General features: G+C 59.8%; 1 protein-coding gene across 2 annotated transcripts; it reads left to right on the top strand.

Annotated features, from left to right (window-relative positions):
- Positions 622-18546, top strand: ETNK2 (ethanolamine kinase 2). Of its 2 annotated transcripts, XM_018060003.1 has the most exons (8): positions 622-831; positions 2501-2760; positions 5581-5703; positions 10507-10649; positions 11229-11312; positions 13772-13917; positions 15462-15535; positions 17085-18546. In XM_018060003.1, exons 1-8 carry the CDS (start codon positions 664-666, stop codon positions 17155-17157), a joined length of 1071 nt encoding a protein of 356 aa, XP_017915492.1. In that variant the 5' UTR covers positions 622-663; the 3' UTR covers positions 17158-18546. The 2 variants fall into 2 exon arrangements, with proteins under 2 accessions (XP_017915492.1, XP_017915493.1); XM_018060004.1 differs by lacking the exon at positions 2501-2760 and having other exon boundaries at positions 775-831.

The following is a 20109-nucleotide window of genomic DNA, read 5'->3' as shown; positions in this document are numbered from 1 at the left end:
GAGGTCCCCATGGGCACGGCCGCCAACAAAATGCATCTCCCCAGTCCCCTCGCCATCCCAAAAGGCCTACTCCCGCGGAGCCTCTTGCAGGAGTCCAGGGACTGGGGGCTCAGGTGGTGCCGCCCAAGCTAACCACCTGGGGGCGGCGGAACCTCCATACCTCCGGGCGGACTCGGGGCGCGGGGGGCGCTTTCCCCGGGCCCCGCCCCGGTTATCCGGGGGCGCAGCCTCCGGTGGGGCGGGAGGGAGGAGGCCCCTCGCGGCCTCGAAAGTCGGGGAGCGAACCGGGGCTGCCCCATCCGCGGCCCGGTCCCCGCCGCGCCCCGGCCAGGCTTCCCGGCTCGCGCGGGAATCCCGCGCTCGGGCCGCCGAGGCTGCAGGAGGCGGTGCCGCCCCGGCCGGCGGCCCGTGACGTCGCGGCCGCCGGCGCCCACCCCTGCCGCGCCCCCGCCCCCGCGCCGCACCCCGCCCCGCCCCCGCCGCCGCCGCGCCCCGCCCGCGCCGCTCTCCGGCCCCGCCCCCGCCGCGCCCCGGCCCCGCCCCCGCCGCGCCCCCGTCCGCGCGGCGCTCCGGGGGCGGGGCTGCAGGGGCCGGCCGTGGCCCGGCTGCCCGGCCCGCCCTCCTACCTGAGGGCCGGGGCCACCCCCGCGGCGCGCATGGGGCATGGAGGCGGCGGCCGGCGCGGGCCGCGGGGCGCCCCCGGGGCCCCCGAGAGCCGCCGCCGTCCCGTGTTTCGGCATTTCGGTGGACCCGGACGACATCCTCCCGGGCGCCCTGCGCCTCATCCGGGAGCTGCGGCCGCTCTGGAAGCCCGAACGAGTCCGGACCAAGGTAAGCCGAACAGGCGGGCGGCCGGGGACGCGGCCCCGAGGGGCTGCAGCTGCGCTGCGCGCGCGTCTGGCCGGGCATCCCTCCGGGTGTGGGTCTCAGAGGTGCGCGCCGCTGCTGCACGCGAGGCGTTGCTCCGGCGACGTGCCTGGGTCCTTCTTTCTCTGTCTCGGTCCCTGAGCACAGCCAGGCTCCCCGCTCTCTCGGCCCTGCCTGCACACGCACCCCTCCTCTTGGGGCCCGGGCGCGCCGGAGGGCCACCTGCCCACTGTCAGCGTGCCGCGCGTGCGGGCCCCACCCCCGGACGCTGTGCGCGCGTGTTCCCCGCTGCCCAGGAGCCGGTGCCCACCCGGCTCTGAAAGCTGCGGAGGCAGGAACTTTTAAGGGCGCCCCCCACGCTCTCACGTCTCACATCAGTGCCCCTGCTGCAGCCCAGAGTGGAAGCGAAGTCTCCGGGCTCTGAGCTGCTCCTGCTGGTCCCGGGAGCCACCCTGTGGAACTCGAGCTAGCCCCCAGCCCCGCGCCCGGTGGAAAGCCTCTCTACTGCCTTGAGCTCTGGCTCAACACCCCCTACACAGGGCACCTCCCTGCTCCGCTGGGCACAGGCGTAGGGGCACAGACGCGGGCAGAGTCTCTCCCTGAGCAGCCCCAGGCTGACTCCCCAGCAGACCTCGGTAGAGGGTCCTCAGCTGCCCCAGCCCCTCCGGGAGCTGCCTGTGGGGGCTGCTGCCTTGAGTGGGCACCTGCGGCTCGTGCTGGAGCGGCAGGGGCTCTGCGCTGGTGGGGCTGCTGGCGGGGAGAGGGGGCTTCAGGGCCTGGGAAGGCTTACAGACCCTTTCGGAGAGGGGGAGGGGTAACCTTTCCACAGCAAAAGGCCGCCTTGCTGTAAAACTGTCAGGCCATCAGGCAGGCCTGAGGTTAGTTCCAGCTCCCGCCTAACATGCTGCTTTCCAGTCCCTCCACTCTCTGCGCCTCAGCTCCCGCACCTTTTCTTGCTTCAGATGTCCCCTGAGGCCCCTTCCAGCCCTCGCACTCTGTACCCCATAAACTCCGTGGTCACTCCCCCTTGTCACCCTGCTCAGAGAACCTGCTCTCCCAGCCCAGGGCCTTCTGTCTCTTCTGGCCACAAGGAGCTGTGGCCACCTGGCCCTGGGGTGGGTGCCAATCTCAGTACCCTGCCACTGGGTGGGGCAAGAGGGATGGCAAGGGGCCCTCGGTCTGGCAGGCAGAGAGATGACAGGCGAGTTAGGTCAGGCTGCCCCCGTCCTAGGTCACTCCCTGCCCCCTCTGTGGCACTCTGGCCCATAGAGGTTTCCTTTAGGGCCTGATGGGACCTGGGGGTGGGGGATGGGGCAGGCTTCTACCCACCAAGTGGTGTGAAAATTCTTCAGCAGCCAAATCCCATTCACCAGAGGCAGACCCAGGAGAAGTGTGTCTGGGCTGAGCCCAAGCTCTTGTTTCTTTCTTGAACTCTCTGGTCTGTCTCAAGCGTTGGGAAAGGGTGGAGGGTTAGGAACAGTGCTAAGCTCTTCACTAAATGAGAGGGCTAAAAGATGCTGGTGCTGTGTGATTACGCTCAGCATTCAAACCAGCAGCGCGTGCTGGAGCTGGGGCAGCACAGGGCGCCTGGCCTGCCCCACACGCCCTTGCACTGCCCTCTCCCCTGTGCCAGCGCTTCACTGATGGCATCACCAACAAGCTGGTGGCCTGCTACGTGGAGGAGGACATGCGGGACTGTGTGCTGGTCCGAGTCTACGGGGAGCGGACGGAGCTGCTGGTGGACCGCGAGAGCGAGGTCCGGAACTTCCAGCTGCTGCGGGCTCACGGCTGTGCCCCGAAACTCTACTGCACCTTCCAGAATGGTCTGTGCTATGAGTACATGAGGGGCGTGGCCCTGGGGCCAGAGCACATCCGTGAGCCCCGGCTCTTCAGGTGAGGAGGGCACCCGGGGTACTGCTCATCTCCAGGATTCCACAGGCCTTAGGCTTTCAAGTCATTGGCCAGCTTCCCTGGTGGAGCGGAGTCCGTGAAAGAGTCTTAGGATCTATGAACTCCTTGAAATTGCATGAAACGTGTGCGTGTGCTTATATGCCTTGCTCTGTGGAGAGCAGCTGTCGTTTTGTCTCGATATTCAGTGAGGTCAGCTAAAAGGGTGTGTTCTTGGGGAGGCAAGTGAGAATTTTGCTGAACATGAAACCAAAGGGGATCTGCTTCCTGGTCCATGCCTCAGTCCTCTGCCCACCCCACATCTGACCTGGAAACATCTCGTAGCCTTGGAAGTGAAATCTGAGCCAAATCTCCAGAGCGCTCAAGGTTTCCTGCTTACCCTCTCCTGCCAAGAGCCCAGGGACTCCTGGAGAATGGGCCTTACCCTGCGCTGAGCATGGCTGTCCCCGCCCAGAAGGTGCCAGCCCTCTCCCATACGAGCTCTTTCTGTTCTTCCTGACAGGGTGGGAGCCCAGGTTGGGAGACTGCTGAGGCTTCCTTCCAGAGATTCCTAAGGACCTACACCCCTTAGGGATCACCTCCTATTCAGTGCCTGGATGTGTAGGACCCAGGAACTAGACTTAACCTGTGGATGCCTCTGTTGGGGGTCTGGAAGGGGGAGAACAAAAGAAGAGCCCTCTGATGCTCTCTTCTTACCATGCTGGGCAGGGAGGTCGGGCAGGATTCTCCTTGCCACGCCCACGGGCAGGGCGCTCAGACCGCAGGGAGGCTTGAGGCAGGCTGAAATTTACCCCAGACACCCCCGACAGCAGCACAGGGGTCTGCCTGAGAGCCGTGGGGTCTGTCCTATCCCACCTAAGGGGAAGAAGCTTTTCAGCTCTCGAGGGGAAACAGGAAAGCCCACTTGGGGAGTAGACCAAGAAGCATCTTTGCTCCGTCAGCTGAGGTCGCCCAGCTTACGCCGAGTTAGTTAGTGCCCCTGCCTCATCTGCAGCGAAGCCCTAGCAGGCCCTCTGGGGACCTGGAAGAAGGGACTCTGAGAGCCCTGCCTTTTGGGCTGGTTGGCCCCAGGATATTCACGTGCAGTTGTGTGTGGCGGGGGTGGGGGTAAGGATGGAGCGTGCACCCCTGTGAGAGAGTCTTCTCAGGCTGCAGGTGACAGGCCCATATGCACCCAGCTGGAGACGTGAGGTCAGAGTGGGTTGAGGCGGGGCAGACCCCATCCTGACTCCTCCCATAGTCCCCCCCAGCTCCCCCTCAGCCTTGTGTCAAGAAGCTCACAGATCCTCCGCACCCCTGTTCTCCCACGGATACTGCCCGGCATCCTCCCGTGGAAACAGCACTGTCAGGAATATTGCAGATGGGTCTAGGTTTGATAAGAACTTTACACTTAGGGGAGAGTCAGAACTTGGGACAGAGACAGGAAGCAGGTGCTTCCTCGATGATTCCCAGGACGGACCATTGTCCTTCTGGTGAAGGTGGATCTCTGGGGAAAAGGCAGGGGGGACGCGCAGGAGCTACTTCCCCGGGTGTCCCTGAACCTCACCTCCCAACCTCTGCGTGATGCTTCCATGCTCTGCAGCATAAAAATGCTGTGTTGAGGTTACTGTCTTTGCTATTCCAGACAACAACCCTGTTGTTATTCAAGGAAACGCTCTGTTTAGGCTCTTTGCTTAGGAATCTTCCCTGGAGTAGGGGAGCCCGGGGTTCCAGGTCTGTGTCCCCGCCTTGCCCAAGCTCTGGCGGCTCACTCCTGTTCTAGGGCCTCTCGCCCCTGAGAGGACACGCTTCCTCTCTCACCCACTTGGTTGCTACCACGCCTCCTGCCCCTCTACCCTTTAAAGGTGAGAGCCTTGGGGGCTTCTGGGGGAGCCCCTAGTCTGCCCGGCTCTCCTGGTGGGTGATGGCTGCTCCTTGCCAGGACCTGGTGAGTGGAGGGGTTGTCCCTAGAACAAGTTAGTAACAAGGTTTCAAACGGCCCATGCCCTTGTTGTCTTTCCCAGTGATTATTATTTGAGCAGCAGGCAGGGGCGAAGGAAGCTTGAATGTTGGAGGCTCGCAGCTGGGTGGGGGTGGGGCTGCAGGGGGTGGGGGAGCCTGCGGGGGCGCGGGCCTCAGACGCTGGGCTCCTTATCAGGGCCTTCCCTCTTTGAGCGCCCCGTCCTCTGTCCACTCCCGCCCTCTCCCAGCAACCTCCCCAGCTCTGCTTTCTCCCCTCCCACCACCCCCTGCTTCCCTCCTGGGACCTTGGATAATGTCCACGGGAGAACTTGAAAATAGAACGCTGGTTTGTTTTGCGTCCTTGGCACCCAGCCGCCAGCATCGCCTCCTTGCTGCAGAAGTGGGGCTGCCCAGGGCCAGCCTGCCTCCCTTCCCCACCTTGGCCAGGCTGATAAGAGATGCGCATTGCTCCTCTACCTGGCATCACCACCCCCGATTCCTGGGGGCCGGGCATCTACCTCACTCTGATGCATGGGTCTGAGTGCAGATGCGCGGGGCGGGGTGGTGGGAGGGGTTCCGCCCCCATGCCCAGGTGACCCCTCTGTCCTTGGGGTTTGCTGTGGTTACTCAACCTTGTGGTGGGGCAAGGTCCTTGACCTGTGGCAACAGCCCACTGCTTTGCCCTTTCGCTTCCTGCTGCTGCCCCAGCTCTGTTCAGGAAGGGGAGCTGCAGGGCTGAAGGCCTTACAGCTTTCAGGTCCTGAAGGTCCCGAGGCCTTCCTTCTGCAGGACCAAGAGCTTCTGACTTGTGACAGTCCCACACTGGCCCCACTCTCAGACTGCTCTCCCTGTTTTCTGCTGCAGGCTGATCGCCTTAGAAATGGCCAAGATTCACACCATCCATGCCAACGGCAGCCTGCCTAAGCCCACCCTCTGGCACAAGATACACAGTTACTTCGCCCTCGTGAAGAACGAGATCAACCCCAGGTACGAGGATCTTAGAGAGCCCGAGGCTTCCGCTGTTGCTGCCGCTTTAGCGTGGCCCCTAGCCCAGCCTGCCCGACAGGAGGGTTAGCTTCAGTCCTGGTTCTCGGGCCTCTCTCTCCACGCAGAGTGCGGCCAGTGCGTGAAATCTCAGGAACTTGTTCCCGCAGTTTTGTCCTTATGAGCTTATTTCTTCTTCAGTTTTTGGTTATGGCAGGTACTAGGGGTGAGAACATTTCCCCGTTTCACTTGAAGGATACTGAGCTCAGAGACGAGGCTTTTCCTGGGGTCCCAGGGCTAGTCTGAGGCAGGGCTCTTCTTTCTGCAGGGCCCTTTTTCCCTGAGCTGGCTCCAAGCCCTGAGAAGCGATGGCCTGGCCCTCTTGAGAGAACAGTGTGGGGCTCAGCTCACCAGCTGACAAGCCCTTGGGATGTCAAGATTCCTGCTGCTTGCCCGGATGCCTCTAGCCCCCACACGGCTCCAGGACCCCGGTCCCCCACCTTGTTCAAACTGACAGCTGTTGCTACCTCCTCTTCCCAGGGAGGGCATGCTCTGCCCCTCCTGACATTGCCTTTTCCTGGGTAAGATGGACCCTGGACCTTTCCTTATGCTCTCTGGCCAGCAACCCGAGATCCTTCTAGCCTTCAGATCCCTGATTCCCCAGCCTACCCTTGACTGCTGAGAAAAGGGTGCAGAAAAGACTGAAGTCATCCCTTCCCCCGGAAAAGGCAATGGCACCCCACTCCAGTACTCTTGCCTGGAAAATCCCATGGATGGAGGAGCCTGGTGGGCTGCAGTCCATGGGGTCATTAGAAGTCGGACATGACTGAGCGACTTCACTTTCACTTTTCCCTTTCATGCATTGGAGAAGGAAATGGCAACCCACTCCAGTGTTCTTGCCTGGAGAATCCCAGGGACGGGGGAGCCTGGTGGGCTGCCGTCTTTGGGGTTGCACAGGGTTGGAGAGGACTGAAGCCACTTAGCAGCAGCAGCATCCCTGCCCCCACAAAAGACCGTAGTGCGTCTCCGATCTCTCCATGTTCCCCACTGGGGTTGAGCATCACTCTTTTCCAAATGTTCATAGGGGCAGGGTACAGAAGAGGTCTGATGGAAGGGCATCTTGTCCCTTCTAAGATAGGACAGTAAGTAACCATCCCGAGGATGCGTCTCTGTCACACACACACACTCACGACTTTATCGGGATCCTCCCTCTCACTGCCTTTTAAGCACCACGTGGGAACTGTTTGTCGCGGACGGCCTGTGTTCAGACCGTCCATGTCAGTGTCTCTGGGACAAGGACTGCCTTCCCTCTAGGAGGGGCCTAGGACTTGTTCTAGGACTTGAGCAGCACACAGACAGCCAGACCCTCTGATCAACCAGCCTCCCACTTTCACTCGACAGATGGGAAAACCGAGGCCCAGAGGAGAGATGGGCTTGCCCACCTGATCAGTGGCGGCTCAAGGACTGGAGCTCGGTGCTCAGGCGCGACTCTTGTTCCTGCAGCTTCTTCTGACTGTGCTGTCACTGTGTAATCCTAAGAGGGTGGCCTTGTTGAGAGGGGCGTGCTCTTTGAAGAAGAGCTGGCCGACTTCCTTATCTCTCATCACACCTTTGACCTTGGGCAAATCAAGCTGCTTAAGTTGAGCCTCTTGAGGGGATGGGTCCTGCCATAGGCTGTCTAACCTGCCATAGGCTACAGCGATGAACAGTCACTTGGATGAGACGAAGCACTTGCGTTCCCGTTGTTGCCTAATAACCCTGACTTCGGGTTCATCTCACAAACACTGATTGGGCTTTAGAACAATAAAAATATTTGAGGGTGAAGTGGCCCTGCCCTCAAGGAGCTTAGAAATCATCCATGTAGATAGGACCCGCCTGTGCAGCGTATGTGAGCAGGAGAGGGTACGCGTGAGAGGGGCCACCAGGGAACGTCTTCTTGGCAGAGGCAGAGGGCAAACATGAGAAGGGAGGCCCCCGGCTGGAGGAGAGGCTTGTTTATGGGTGATGAGTGGATGAGGTGGCGGGAGCCAGTCTTAGGAGGGACTGGGGGCAGGTCATGGGAGACGGGACTGCAGAGGGGAGTTGGAGCTAGATTGTGAGGGGCCTTCATGGCGGGTAAAGGAGCCCAGATTAATTTATCAGGCAGTGGAGAGTCACCGTGAAGGTGTTAGACACCTTCACCTTGTAAGGAGCTCATTGTAAAGGGCAGACGTGGGTAGGAGTGGGGGGCTTTGAGACAGGGAGGCCAGTTGGGGGAGTGTTATAATCTGATGGGCAACATTTAAGCCTAGGGTCCCTAAGCTGGAGCATGAGGTTCCCCCTGGGTTCTTGCAACATGTAGATTCCGAGCCTAACCCTGGAGGTCGATTGGGAGGTCTTACATGAGACCCTGGGAATCTGCACGTTGACAGGCTCCCCGGGTGATCTGGGTGGGGGATCAGGGAGCCGCCTTCCGAGGAACATTGCCATGGCAGCTTCCCGGGGAGATGGAGGATGGGGGACGAGGCAGGCCTGGCGGGATGGGCATGGTGGTCTGGTGCTGGGTGGGGGCCTGGAGGGGCCCAGCGTGGCGGGCACAGGGGCTGATCACTGCTCGGGGGGCATCAGGAGGCGGTGCACACAGGTTGACTGGTACGTACGTGTGAACACTTAGAAAGTCCTTTCTCCAGGGAGACAGTGCCCCGCCCCCGCCAGTGCACCTGGATCTGAGAGCTAGGTGGACATGGCCAGGTTTCCCTGAGGGGACCCCCAGCCCGTCACCCCCTCCCACTGCCTCTGAGGGACAGAGGAGTCGGAGGAGCTGTGTGCTCAGGGTGTGGGAATTTCTGTGACGCGGCAGTACTGCTCTGCCATCCGCTCAGCCTTGAGAGACGTCAGGGCTGAAGGCAGCAAAGCTGGCGATCTTTCCGGAGCTCAGTGGAGGGAAGCAGGGCAGCCCGCAGAGGTGGAAGGTCTGGGTTGCTCCCACAGTATAACGAGCAGCATGGCCTTGGGGTGGCTAGTGGAAGGGTCAGACAGGGGTCAGGGCCTGGGTGGCAGACATCGTGGATGGCAGAGACAGGTTTCTCAGGCTAAGACCTGGGCACACCTAATTCTTATCTTTGGATGGTCAGTTCAAGGCGGGAGGCGGGAAGGAATCTGGAAAGAAAAGGGAGCCTCTAAGAAAAGCCAAGATTGAAATGCACCTTGCACAGACCTGTCGACACAGAGACGTTCCTGTGAGAGTGAGGGGCGGCCCCCCAACCCGGCCCCTAACAGACCCGCAGACTCGAGTGGGCGGTGCAGAGCCTGAGGGCCGCTGACACCCCGCCAGGGCAGAGGCTTGGCTTGGGTTTGGATTCTTGGACACGCCAAGGACTGCTGTCCTTACGTGAGGGAGTAGAGTGTCCAGGTGTGTAAGACTCTGGAGGTGGGAGGAAGCCTCTGCCTTGAACCTCCGTTTCCCCCTGGAGCTGGACTGGAGGCCTCAGATGCTCTTTCGCTCTGACCCTCTCAAAGCCTGGGGGGAGCCTCCTGCTCGTCCTGTTACAGGGCTGTGTGAAGGTGCCTCAGCCGCTGAATACTCTACCCTGCATTCTGGCTTCTGGGCTGGGTGAGGGCCAGTGGGGCATCCTGTGGCAGAATCAACGAGGACACGTCTCATTCTCAGCCTCCTGCACGTATCCCCGCTGCCCTGGACAAGAAAGCAAATAGGAGTCACATGAGTGGAGATAAAACCCCAGAACCACCAGTGGGTGGAGGGGAGGAGGCTAGGTGTTTAAAGGCTCCACTAACTATTTGGTTTTGCAGTGTACACAGACCTGTGTGCTTCGCAGGACCAAAGTTCAGGGCGTTGGTGCAGAGAACACCCACATCAGCTTCCCCATGGCCTCTGAGAGCATCGCTGACTGGCCTGCTCATTCATTCATCGCCATGTGCCTTTAGCGGAAGTGCTTCCTCTGGGCCGCAGGGTCGGGTGGGCTGAGGGACAGGGGGGTCGTGCATCCACAGATACGCATCTTCACTCCTGCTCTGGACTTGCCCTCGCACACGCAGGGGGCCGGGGCAGGGTCACACACCCACAGTTCAAGCGGGAGGAGGTGAGTTACTGAGGCACAAGAGAAGTGTTTTTCTATTGAAAGGCCCTAGTATTCCCTTGGCCTTGTAGACATGGGGCTAAGAAGCATATTTTTTTGGCTTTCTTGTGTGGACCCGAGTGGTCTCTCTGTTCAGTGGGAAGCTAGTCAGAATGGTCTCGGGTCCTTTCCGACCATGTCAGCAGCTGCCAGGGCAGGAGGGAGACTCACCCGGACGTCCCTCTGCCTGCTCAAGAGGGCCCCGGGGCTCCAGCCACCTCGAGGGCTCCATCCCTCGCCCACAGGAGGGGTTCCGGGCTCTTCTTTAAGAGAGCTGCATCTCCCCCTTGAACTGTTCTGAGGAGATCTATTTGCATCCCTCCCCTGCCGCCCTTCTCCCTTCTGGGATAACTGGGTTTGGACGTTCATTTCCTCCCTGACACCTCCTGAGCCTCTGCCCTATCTTCTGCTGCCTTTCATGAAGAAGCAGGACGCTGTTCAGTCAGGGGCTTGCATGCTTCGCGAAGTGCTTCCGTGCCCATGTGTTAAACAGCTTCTCGGAGTAACCACAGGAAGTCAGAAGGACAGGAAAGCGTTAGTGCCCTTTTACGCACGACTAAAGTGAGGGCTTGAAAGGCCGACCGCTTGCCCAGGGTCCCTGTGCAGTGAGAGGGGGCCGGGCCCGGGGCACCTGAGGCTGAGCCCGCGCGCTCTCAGCCCCTCACCGGCTGCCTTTCTTGCCGCTGCGCAGCCTGTCCGCGGACGTCCCTGAGGTTGGCGTGCTGGAACGGGAGCTGGCCTGGCTGAAGGAGCACCTGCCTCAGCTGGACTCCCCGGTGGTGTTTTGTCACAACGACCTGCTCTGCAAAAACATCATCTACGACAGCAGCAAAGGTACCGCGTCCCGGCCCAGGGGCGGCAGGGCTCCGGCGGCCCCATCAGCAGCTTGGGGTGTCGCTCCTCAGGCTGGTGCTGGGCTCAGCAGCTTGGGGTGTCGCTCCTCAGGTGGGTGCTGGGCAAGCAAGGGGAGACCGTCTGCTGTAGGTCTCAAGTTGTAGGGGAGAAGTGAGAAAGAAACAAATTCCGGGTTAGAAAACTTTACCACGAAAGAACTCAAAATTACGGCTTGTGGAGCCGTTCTCCCCGACAGTGAGGATGATCCTGGCTGCCCTGAGCCTTCACGGAGAGCGACCTCCCTGAGTTCCTGACAACAGCTTCACCCCCACAGAGGCCTTAGCCTTATTTTCTGGTCCTCGGCTGAGGGCCCAGCTGGGTGAGAGGGGGAGCTGGAGCTGGGCAAAAGGACAGACGGAAGGAAGCAGCTTAGAAGATGGCCACTGAGATGCTGAGTTAGGCTGGGTTGCCGCAGAGCCCGTGAGTGTCGGCGGGGGCACTCCTGAGTCCGTAAGAGCCTGGCTAAGCCCTGTGTCCAGCTCTGGGGCCAACCCTCCCTGCCTCTCCTCTACCTCACAGGTCATGTACGGTTCATCGACTATGAATATGCTGGCTACAACTACCAAGCTTTTGACATTGGCAACCATTTCAATGAGTTTGCAGGTGAGAAGGGCGTTACTTTCCAGCCTATGCCCAAGACACCCTCCTTGAGATGGGGGGCCAGGTCCAGGGGATCTGGGGGAGGGGGTTCGGTTTATGGGGAAGGGAGGCTGGACACGCGTGTCCTCAAGATATCACAGCTCAGCGGAGGGGCAGGCACAGCCTGCTTGAGGAGGCCCCAGGTCTCAAGGTGGGGTGGGGAGTGGGTGGGTCCGTATACACAGAGCGAGCCCCTGCTAGCCCGTGTGGCACTTTGGTACACATTCGGAAAACATGCTCTCTGTGGGATCCCTGAGGACACGCAACTTGACAGGTGAGATAGAAAGAGATGCCTTCCTTCGGGCAGACACAGCCCACCCGCTGCTGCAGTGCAGGCTGATGTCACTGCCGTCACGCCCGCCCGGGCTGCTTTTGGCCCAGAGCAGCCCGTGTGAATGGGGGCCCTGCAGGCAGGGAAAGGGCAGAGCAAGCAGCAAGTAGCTGCTGGCCCCATGGCCTGATGAGATTCATTGTGGTGGAACTAGTTCAGAGTGTGCCCTGCCGCTTGCCTCCCCCAGTTCACTTCTTGGCTTTGTTGCTGGCTAGCTGCATGGCCCTTGGGCAAGTTCCTTACATCCTCTCTGCCTCTGTAAGATGGAGACGATAGCGCCTGCTTCATAGCTTTGATACACACACACCAGCACGGCACACACTAGGCCCCAAGCCTGCTGGCGTCAGTCCGGGGAGCGCTTAAGGGAGGCTGGAGCACCTTGGAAGAGGTTGGATGAGGGGTATGTCCTGGTGTAGGCTGTCCTTCCATAGAGGCAGGCGTGTACAATGGAATCACTTGTGTAGAGGAAGCAGGGCAGGTTTTTCCAGCTTGAGGGCTTAATAAACAATTTGATGGGGCTAAAGAGGTGGTTGACGGTGGGCACTGGGGTGGGAGAGACATCCCCAGGTCGGCAGTGTGGGGTGCTGGGGTAATGTGACCAGTCCCCGTGGCTTCGGAGAGGAAGGGCACCCGCCCCAGCCTCGGGCACGCCCCAGCCAACTGGGCCAATTCTTCCCCTCCTGGAATCCCAGGTGACGAGGGCTGTCAAGCTCTGTACCTGTACCTGAGGGTGTGACTCCCCGGGGTGCCACCAGTGGCACCCAGAAACCCACAGGGTGGTGGGGCCTCAGCTGGGCAGAGCAGCTGAGCTGTGGGGTGTGGCCTGGAGCAGAGGCTGGCACCGCTGAGTACTGGGCCTGTGATTGCTTGGTTGCCAGACCCACCAGCCTTTCCAAAGTGGGTAACTGTCAAGCATCTTGAGTCCTTCTCACCCACCACACAGAGCAGAGTCCAGCTGGACTTTCTCCAAGGGGCCAAGATCGTATCCTGCTTCCAAGTTGAGAATGAAGGCCAGGAACCTGGGATGGGGGGATGGGGAGGGCAGTGGAGGAGAGGCAGCTCCTGGGCTCTCGGGAGCAGGGAGACCCTCTAGGAAGGGGAGCTAAGAGCCAGACTCTAACTGGCTTTGTGACCTTGAACAACTGTCTTCTCTATGGGCCTTCGAGTGTAGCTCTGTGCCAGCAGCTTCTTTTCCAGCTGTACTCTTGTGGGCCCAGAAGACTGTGTTTCTCCAGGAACACAGGGAAGCTGGGAACGATAGGGAGAAAAGAGAGGGAGGAGGAGACAAGGGAAAGTAGCCCAGTCCTGGTCCCGTCTTTGACAAACTGCTTCTTCCTGTGCCGGCTCTGCAGCCAGCCTCTCTGCCACCGTGCCTGGGATGCGGCTGGTGTTTATTGGGCTGGCAGCTTGAGGACTCAAGAAAGGGCAGGGCTAGAAGGCACTGAGGCCGCTTAGCTGAGTGCTTCAAGCATGGCTGTGTGTCCAGATCATCTGGAGAGCTGGGCAGTGTGGGGTGCCTGGCAGTCTGTATCGTGGCCAAGCACTCCAGGTGGTGTTTTTAGGTAACCAGTTCAATACTGGTTACCTAAAAAGGAGGCAGTGTTTCAGATATTGATACATTGCATCCAGTTCCTTTGCTTTATAAATGAGATTCAGGGCTGAAAAGAAAGGGCTTGTTCACAGTTAACTAGAGGCTAGACTAGCGTCAGATGTAAGACAGCTGGACTCCTGATCGGGGGCCTTGACCCAGCGCCTCCTGTGTGCTGTGGTTTTGTGTAGGGTTCAGGGGTGCAGTGGTGCTGTCTTAGGGGGACCCCATCACTTGCAGGACAGTGCCTTGCCTCTCAACAAATCTGCCTCCGTCTGTCCTTTCCTCTGGCTCAGCTGAAAGCAGTGCCCTCAGCTGGGTTGGGGGTCGGCTCTCCATACATTAGAGTTTTTTGGTGGTCAGAGAAGCTGGTTTCTTTGGCACAGCCCCCCAGGGCAAAGGAGATGGAGGTTTTGAGGGCATCTGGGAACACCTGCTGAGCCGGAGGAGACCCCCAGGTGGGCCCGTCTCCCAGCAGCTTCTGAGCGGCCGCGTCCCCTTCAGGTGTGAACGAGGTCGATTACTCTCGGTACCCGGCGCGGGAGACCCAGCTACAGTGGCTGCGCTACTACCTGCAGGCCCAGAAAGGGGCGGCTGTGGCCCCCAGAGAGGTGGAGAGGCTCTACGTGCAAGTCAACAAGTTTGCTCTGGTGAGTGCTGGGGGCTAGAAGGGGCAGGGAGGGAGGAGCCGGGAGGAGGACTCACGCCCAGCTCCTGTGCCCTCACAGCCCTGTGGTCGGAGGAAGCAGGGCCCAGGGTCAGGGCTGAGGTCCGGGGCGTCCCAGCCTTGAGGCGGAGTCTGGGAAGAGCCATCTTGGGCTTCTTAATACTGAGATGCCCTGCTCTCCGCTTTGCCCCCATTCCGTCCAGTCCAGGTTCCCTCTCCTTCCTGGGGAACTATTTCCAAGGGAGATCCCCACTTCCTGGCTTAGCAGTTCTCTCATTTGGACAAGTTCTTTCTAGGGTCTGACCTTAGCCTTTCATGCTACAGTTAAAGGCATCCCTTGTTTTTGCTTTTTTTTTAGCCTTTGAAAAAGTAGAGAATGTCAGTTCTAAAAAGTCCTCCTTGTTGACTGTCCCCGCTGACGTACTCAGAACTCTGTCAGCCTTTCCCATCAGGCTCTTTCTTCTGAAATACTGGGCTGTTGGTTCTGTTTTGAGCCCTGCTTACCCAAGGTACATGCTTCCTCTGGTCTCCACTGATATGTGCCGAGGGGATTGCTAGCTAGTCTTTCTTATGTTAGTCACGCATAAGCAAGAAGGCCAATCAGCTGACCTGAACGTCACAATGCATTATAGAGCTTAAGTAAAAGTTTAATCTCATGTAATTTTGAATTGCCTATTCTATTTTCCTTATTGGTATAAAAGTGATTCTTGTCAGGTTCTTCCTCCTCTTTAAAAATATTTATTTTATTGAAGCAGAGTTGATTTACAACGTTATGTTAATTTCTGCTGTACAACCAAGTGATTCTTTTTAAGGTTCTTCGCCCATGCCTTCCTTTGGCTAAACTTGTAGTAACCATTCCTACTTGCTAATGGATCTAAGTTAGGACAAGGGAGGCACCGCAGAGCCGACCGCAGAGTGGGCGGGACTCGAGGTGGAGAGGGAGATCCGTGGGAGCGGGCCCTGGCCTGGGTCACTGGGCAGCAGGAACCCCAGTGCTCTGGCTTCTGGCGCCTGGCGTGGCCTGGGTGGCCGATGGGCGCCTGGTCGGTGGGCTGGCTCCTGTCTGTGTTTATTTCCTGAGCCCACCCACCTCATGATAGGAGAGAGGGCAGTGTAGAGGCCTTCCCGTGACTCGATCTCTGATGCCCTTGTGGCCAGGGCACTGTGGATGGGGTGCCAGCCCCCCACTAGCGAGCAGGCCTGAGCTCTGCCTTTGGGATTTCTCTTCCTACGGGTTTTCCTGGGTAGGGGGGAGGCCAGGGCTGGAGTTCAGGTTCAGCTTAAGCTGGGGAACAAGCTAAAGGTCTGCTGAAGCCAGAGGGCAGGGAGAACCTACCCTGCTTGCCTTCTGCTAGTGTGAGTGGAGGCCCAAGTGCCACGCAGTGACCCCAGACTCCCCCCACCCATGCGTTTCTGCCAGCGTCCTGGCTCTCTGTGTCTTCCCTGGCGGCCGTGTCCTTCCAGCTGTCAGGGTCCATGACAGGTTTGGGGGGCTCACCACACTGATCTTCTCTGACCTGTTTTCAGGCGTCTCACTTCCTCTGGGCACTCTGGGCCCTCATCCAGAGCCAGTTCTCCACCATCGACTTTGATTTCCTCAGGTGAGTGCAGGGAGCAAGCTGGGAGTCGTTGGGGGAGGGGGGTGGGGGAGAGGAAGAGCCTTGAGCCCAGGGTGTGGGGGTGAAGGACACCCCGAATAGACCGCCCAGGATGTATGCTTCTGCTCCGTTCACCGGCCCGTTCCCGGCAGCCCACACGAGGGGGGCCGCTGCTGCCCGGATGCCTGCGGAGCACGCGCGCCCAGGACCCCTCTCTAAGGGGTCGGAAGCTGCTCACCCCGCCTCCTGCCGAGCTGCTTCCTCCTCCTGTTACAGCCTGCTGTCTGCTCCACTGGCTGGCTCTTCCCCACACGGCCTGGTGCTGGCGGGATTGCTGGAAACTAGTCTAAAGATCATGAGTGCAACCCTCATTTGATAGCAGAAGAGACAGAGGTCCGGAGGGTGGACGGCTGGCGAGGCCGCTCAGTGGCCGGTGCTCCGTGCATGGGGCCAGACCCAAGTGCTCCTTTAGGGGCCCCTAGCGACCCATCAGGGGCTGTACCGAGAGTGTAGCGAGTACTGAGCACTCAGGGGGCCCTGCCGTGTGAGACGTGGCCCCGAAGGACCAGGGATCATTTTGCCTTCCGTCTGGTCCAGTCTCTGTCTTTATCCTCCCTACCCACCCTCAGCTGCAAAGGAATCACAATGCTGGCTTCAAAGTGTTCACAAAAATTAGAAAAATGCAAGGCGAACCCCCAGTCACCCCCACCTCACACCCACAGAAAATAACACGTGTTGGTGAGGATGTGGAGGCATGGGAACCCTGGGCTCTGCTGTTGGGAATGTGAAATGGTGTGACTTCTGTGGGGGAGAATACGGTCCTTCCTCCAAGAGTGAACATGGAATTACTGTCTGACCCAGCTGCTGGGTCCGTATACTCAGAAGAAGTGAAAGCAGGGTCTCAAACAGATATTTGCGGAACCGTGTTCATAGTAGCATTATTCACAACAGCAAAGAGGTGAGAGCAACCCCAAGGGTCCATTGATGGGTGAATGGATAAGCAAAATGCGGTCTATACACACAGGGAATGTTATTCAGCCTCTGAAGAGGAAGGAAATTACGTCACACAATACCACACAGACGAACCTTAGGAACATTGTGCCAAGTGAAACAAGCCAGTCACAAGAAGACGAGTGCTGTGCGATCCCACTTAGACGGGCCAACTAAAGTAGTCACGTCCATAGGGACGGAAGTAGAGCGGTGGGTGCTGGAGGCTGGCGCTTGCTGTGTCGGGGAGAGTCCAGGTTTACAGGATGGAAAGTCCTGGAGCTCTGTTGCTCGACAAGGTGAACACACTGACCACACTGAACCGTAAAGAATCAAGAAACAAACATGTTTGGGGAGAAGTTGCTCCAGTCTGATCTAAGAAAAAAACAATTATAGTTGAAGTCAAAGCAAAATGAACAAAAAACCCCAGTGTGGGCTGGGGTCCGTTTGTCCAGACCTAGATGGGCTGAGCTGGTGAGGAGTTGTCCTTAGGGTGTGAGTGCCCCCAACAGGGCTCACCTGGCTTCCCTTCTCACCCCCAGTTCCCTTTCTTGTGTTCTGCCAGGTATGCAGTGATCCGACTCAACCAGTATTTCAAGGTGAAGCCTCAGGTGTCGGCCCTGGAGATGCCAAAGTGACCACCCTTCCCAGTCCTCCCCGTCTGCCTGGCCAGACCTGCTCTTCAGGGCCCGGCTCTGCTCTGGGGTCTGCACCTTGGACAGGGTGGGCAAGGGGCCAGGAGTGTCCCTGAAGAGCACTCTGCCCCTGTCCCCAGCCCTGAGAGATGATGGTGACCGTTTTTGTTTGATGGTGACCGTTTTTGTTTGGAGGGGCTGATAGAACCCAGCTCTGAGGATCCTCTCCACCTTGCCAGACTTGGTGATGGGGAGTGCCTGAAGCCAGGCAGGGCTGGGACTGCAGCCACCCTGGGAGGCCCAGCCTCCCCACCCCGTCCATCCTGAGTCTGGGCTCAGACCTCAACTACCCTGGGAAGCCCAGCCTTCCCATCCCGGCCATCCTGAGTCTGGATTGGGACTCAACCACCCTGGGAAGACCAGCCTTGCCATCCCAGGCCATCCTGGAATCTGGTCTGGGACTCAACCACCCTGGGAAGCCCAGCCTTCCCATCCCAGCCAACCTGGAGTCAGGGCTGCCCTGGGAAGCCCAGCCTTCCCATCCCAGGCCATCCTGGAATCTGGTCTGGGACTCAACCACCCTGGGAAGCCCAGCCTTGCCATCCTGGCCATCCTGAGTCTGGGCTGCCTTCGTGTCTTTGACCTTCCTAGCCTGGGGAAGGGGGAGGGTGGGAGGGCTCCTTTCTACCTCCAGGGCCCTGAGCCTCCAGCCTGTCTACTCCTGCGTGCCCCAGGTGGGAGGTGCTGGGTCCAGACGAGTATCCTGCCAACTCTGACCAATGGATGTATAGATGCTGGGGGAGGCGTCTAGAGTCAGGTTTGATGGCTCCCCAGCAGCCGCCTCCTCTCAGATCCCTCCCTTTCTCCAAAGCAGATCCAGCCAGATAAGCCCTTCCCATCCTGAGGACACGTGCTTTCCCCCAGTGCCCCTTGCCCCGGGCCTGTGCTCGGTCTGTCTGCCACCTGCCAGGAGGAGAGGGAGGGGATGGGCCCGAAGGCTGGCTAGGCTTCACACTGCCTCAGCTGGAGGGGCAGCAGCCCAGAGCGGCGGCTGCACGGCAGCCACCATCCTGTCCCCTCCCTCCTTGCCCTCCAGACCCTCACTTCCCAGGAACAGTGTTCTGTCCTGAGGTTGACCCACGGTCTTCCCCCTGGGGAATGCCTAGTGGGAGTCAGAGGGCAAAAGCCACGGACGGCCAGGGCTCGCCCAGCGTGCAGGGGCTCGGGTGGGATTGGCTGTGAAGGTGCTGTGGGAACTGCTTCCCCAGGTCCCAGTGGCCGCCACCTCCTTCCTCACCGCCTTTTGGGTCCTCCTGGCTCTGGCCGATAAAATGGTTCATTTGTAAATGATCATCATTTTCTGCATTAAAATGGTCACGTACAGAGCCACTAGTGAGGACTTGCCCTGGACCCTGTGATGCGCTCTGCAGTGGCGTGGAGGGGGTGCGGCCCCTCCTCTCTGGGGTCCTGTGCGCTGCACAGCTGGCACCACGTGGCTGGCGTCCCGGCTTGGGCAGAATTGGTGGTCTCACAGCTCCGCTGCTTTTGAAGTGGACCCTGAGAGGGCGGAGCCTAGAGGGAACTAGGCTGTGGATGCCTGCCCAGGTGATGGGCCAGGAAGACCCCATATGCAAGTGCTCAGGACTTCCTTGGTGCCCGCTTGGTGCTAGCTGTTAGAGTTGAGCGGGGAGTTGCTGAGAGCAGGCCAGGGTGATTTCTGGACCCACACTGTCACCTCAGTGGGCCAGAGGGGGAGAGAACAGAAGCTCAGAGCTGGGCGGTCACCTCCCAGCAGCCCAGGCTGCACTCCGAGGGCCAGCCTTGGGGCCCCTAGAAGTTCCCGATGCCCTTAGGAGTAGCACCTGCAGCAGCAGCGGCTGCCTGCCAGGGGGACTCTGTCCGGCTTGTGCTTGCAGAAGTACCCATGAGCCGTGGCAACCTCCGGAGTCGAGCTGGCGCTGGACGCTGGGGCCTTGTTCAAGGTCCTGTTGACCCAGCGTGGCCAGGCCCCTGGCGGGCAGCAGTATCACGCCTAGGAGGGATGTTAGTGGAGGACGTGGGTGAAGGCCCTACCCAGTGCAGGGCGGGTGCCAGGGCTGGGCACCTTGGGCCCCTGGGGATCATCTCTGGGGCCAGCGATGGGCACTGCCTTCCTGGGGACTGTATGGCAGTGCCCACCCCCCCTGTTCCCCTCAGATCACCGCCTCTGGAGCTGAGGGAGCACTATGAAGGCAGCTTTGTTCCCAGACCCCTGGGGCCTTGGTGTCCGCTCCCCAGCTGGCTCAGTGGAAAAGAATCCACCGGCCAGTGCAGGAGAGGCAGGGGATGTGGGTTTGACCCCTGGGTGGGGAAGATCCCCAGCAGGAAATGGCAACCCACTCCAGTGTTCCTGCCTGAGAAGTCCCTTGGACAGAGGAGCCTGCAGTCCACGGGGTCACAGAGAGTTGGGCACGGCTGAGTGGCTGAGCGCAGCGCACGCTGATGCACTGAAATGGTGTGGTTCAGTGGTGAGCAGGCAGTGGCTGGCACAGAGCCCCGGTATCCTGTACCCCCCTGGCTTGGCCACCCCCTGCAGCAGAGGAGTCCATCTGAGTCTCTATTCCACGACAGCCTTGAGAAATGGTTCTCATCCCTGCAGTTCCCTAGGGGGTGGGTTGGCTGATGAGAGGTTTGGGCACACCACTCCCAAACAAAACCTGGAGTCTCACTGTGTCTCCTTGCGCTGCCCTGGCACTGCCCAGCACCCCTGCCCAGACTCTGGGGTGGCCTGGGATGCTCCCTCCGGCCCCTTCCCGGCACTGGGCGGGTGTTCCAGGCAGAGTACTCCCGGGCACACGGTCATCTCTGCTCTGCCCCGTACCCTCCAGAGAGGCAACCAGGGCGCAGAGAACGAGGCCGTGCCCCAGCTTCCTAGTAGTGTCCAGGCACTCCCCACCAGTCTGACCCTGTGCTGCC

The sequence above is a fragment of the Capra hircus genome, chromosome 16 (assembly GCF_001704415.2).
Source record: "Capra hircus breed San Clemente chromosome 16, ASM170441v1, whole genome shotgun sequence".
Lineage (NCBI taxonomy): Eukaryota > Metazoa > Chordata > Mammalia > Artiodactyla > Bovidae > Capra > Capra hircus.
Note: the sequence above shows the minus strand (reverse complement) of the source record. Positions and strands in the feature narration are given on the sequence as shown.

Coding starts and splice junctions, on each gene's coding strand:
- ETNK2 (XM_018060003.1), top strand. CDS start 664: ATGGAGGCGGCGGCCGGCGCGGGCCGCGGGGCGCCCCCGGGGCCCCCG. Junction 832..2,500: donor CCGAACGAGTCCGGACCAAG/GTAAGCCGAACA, acceptor CCCCTGTGCCAG/CGCTTCACTGATGGCATCAC. Junction 2,761..5,580: donor CGTGAGCCCCGGCTCTTCAG/GTGAGGAGGGCA, acceptor TTTCTGCTGCAG/GCTGATCGCCTTAGAAATGG.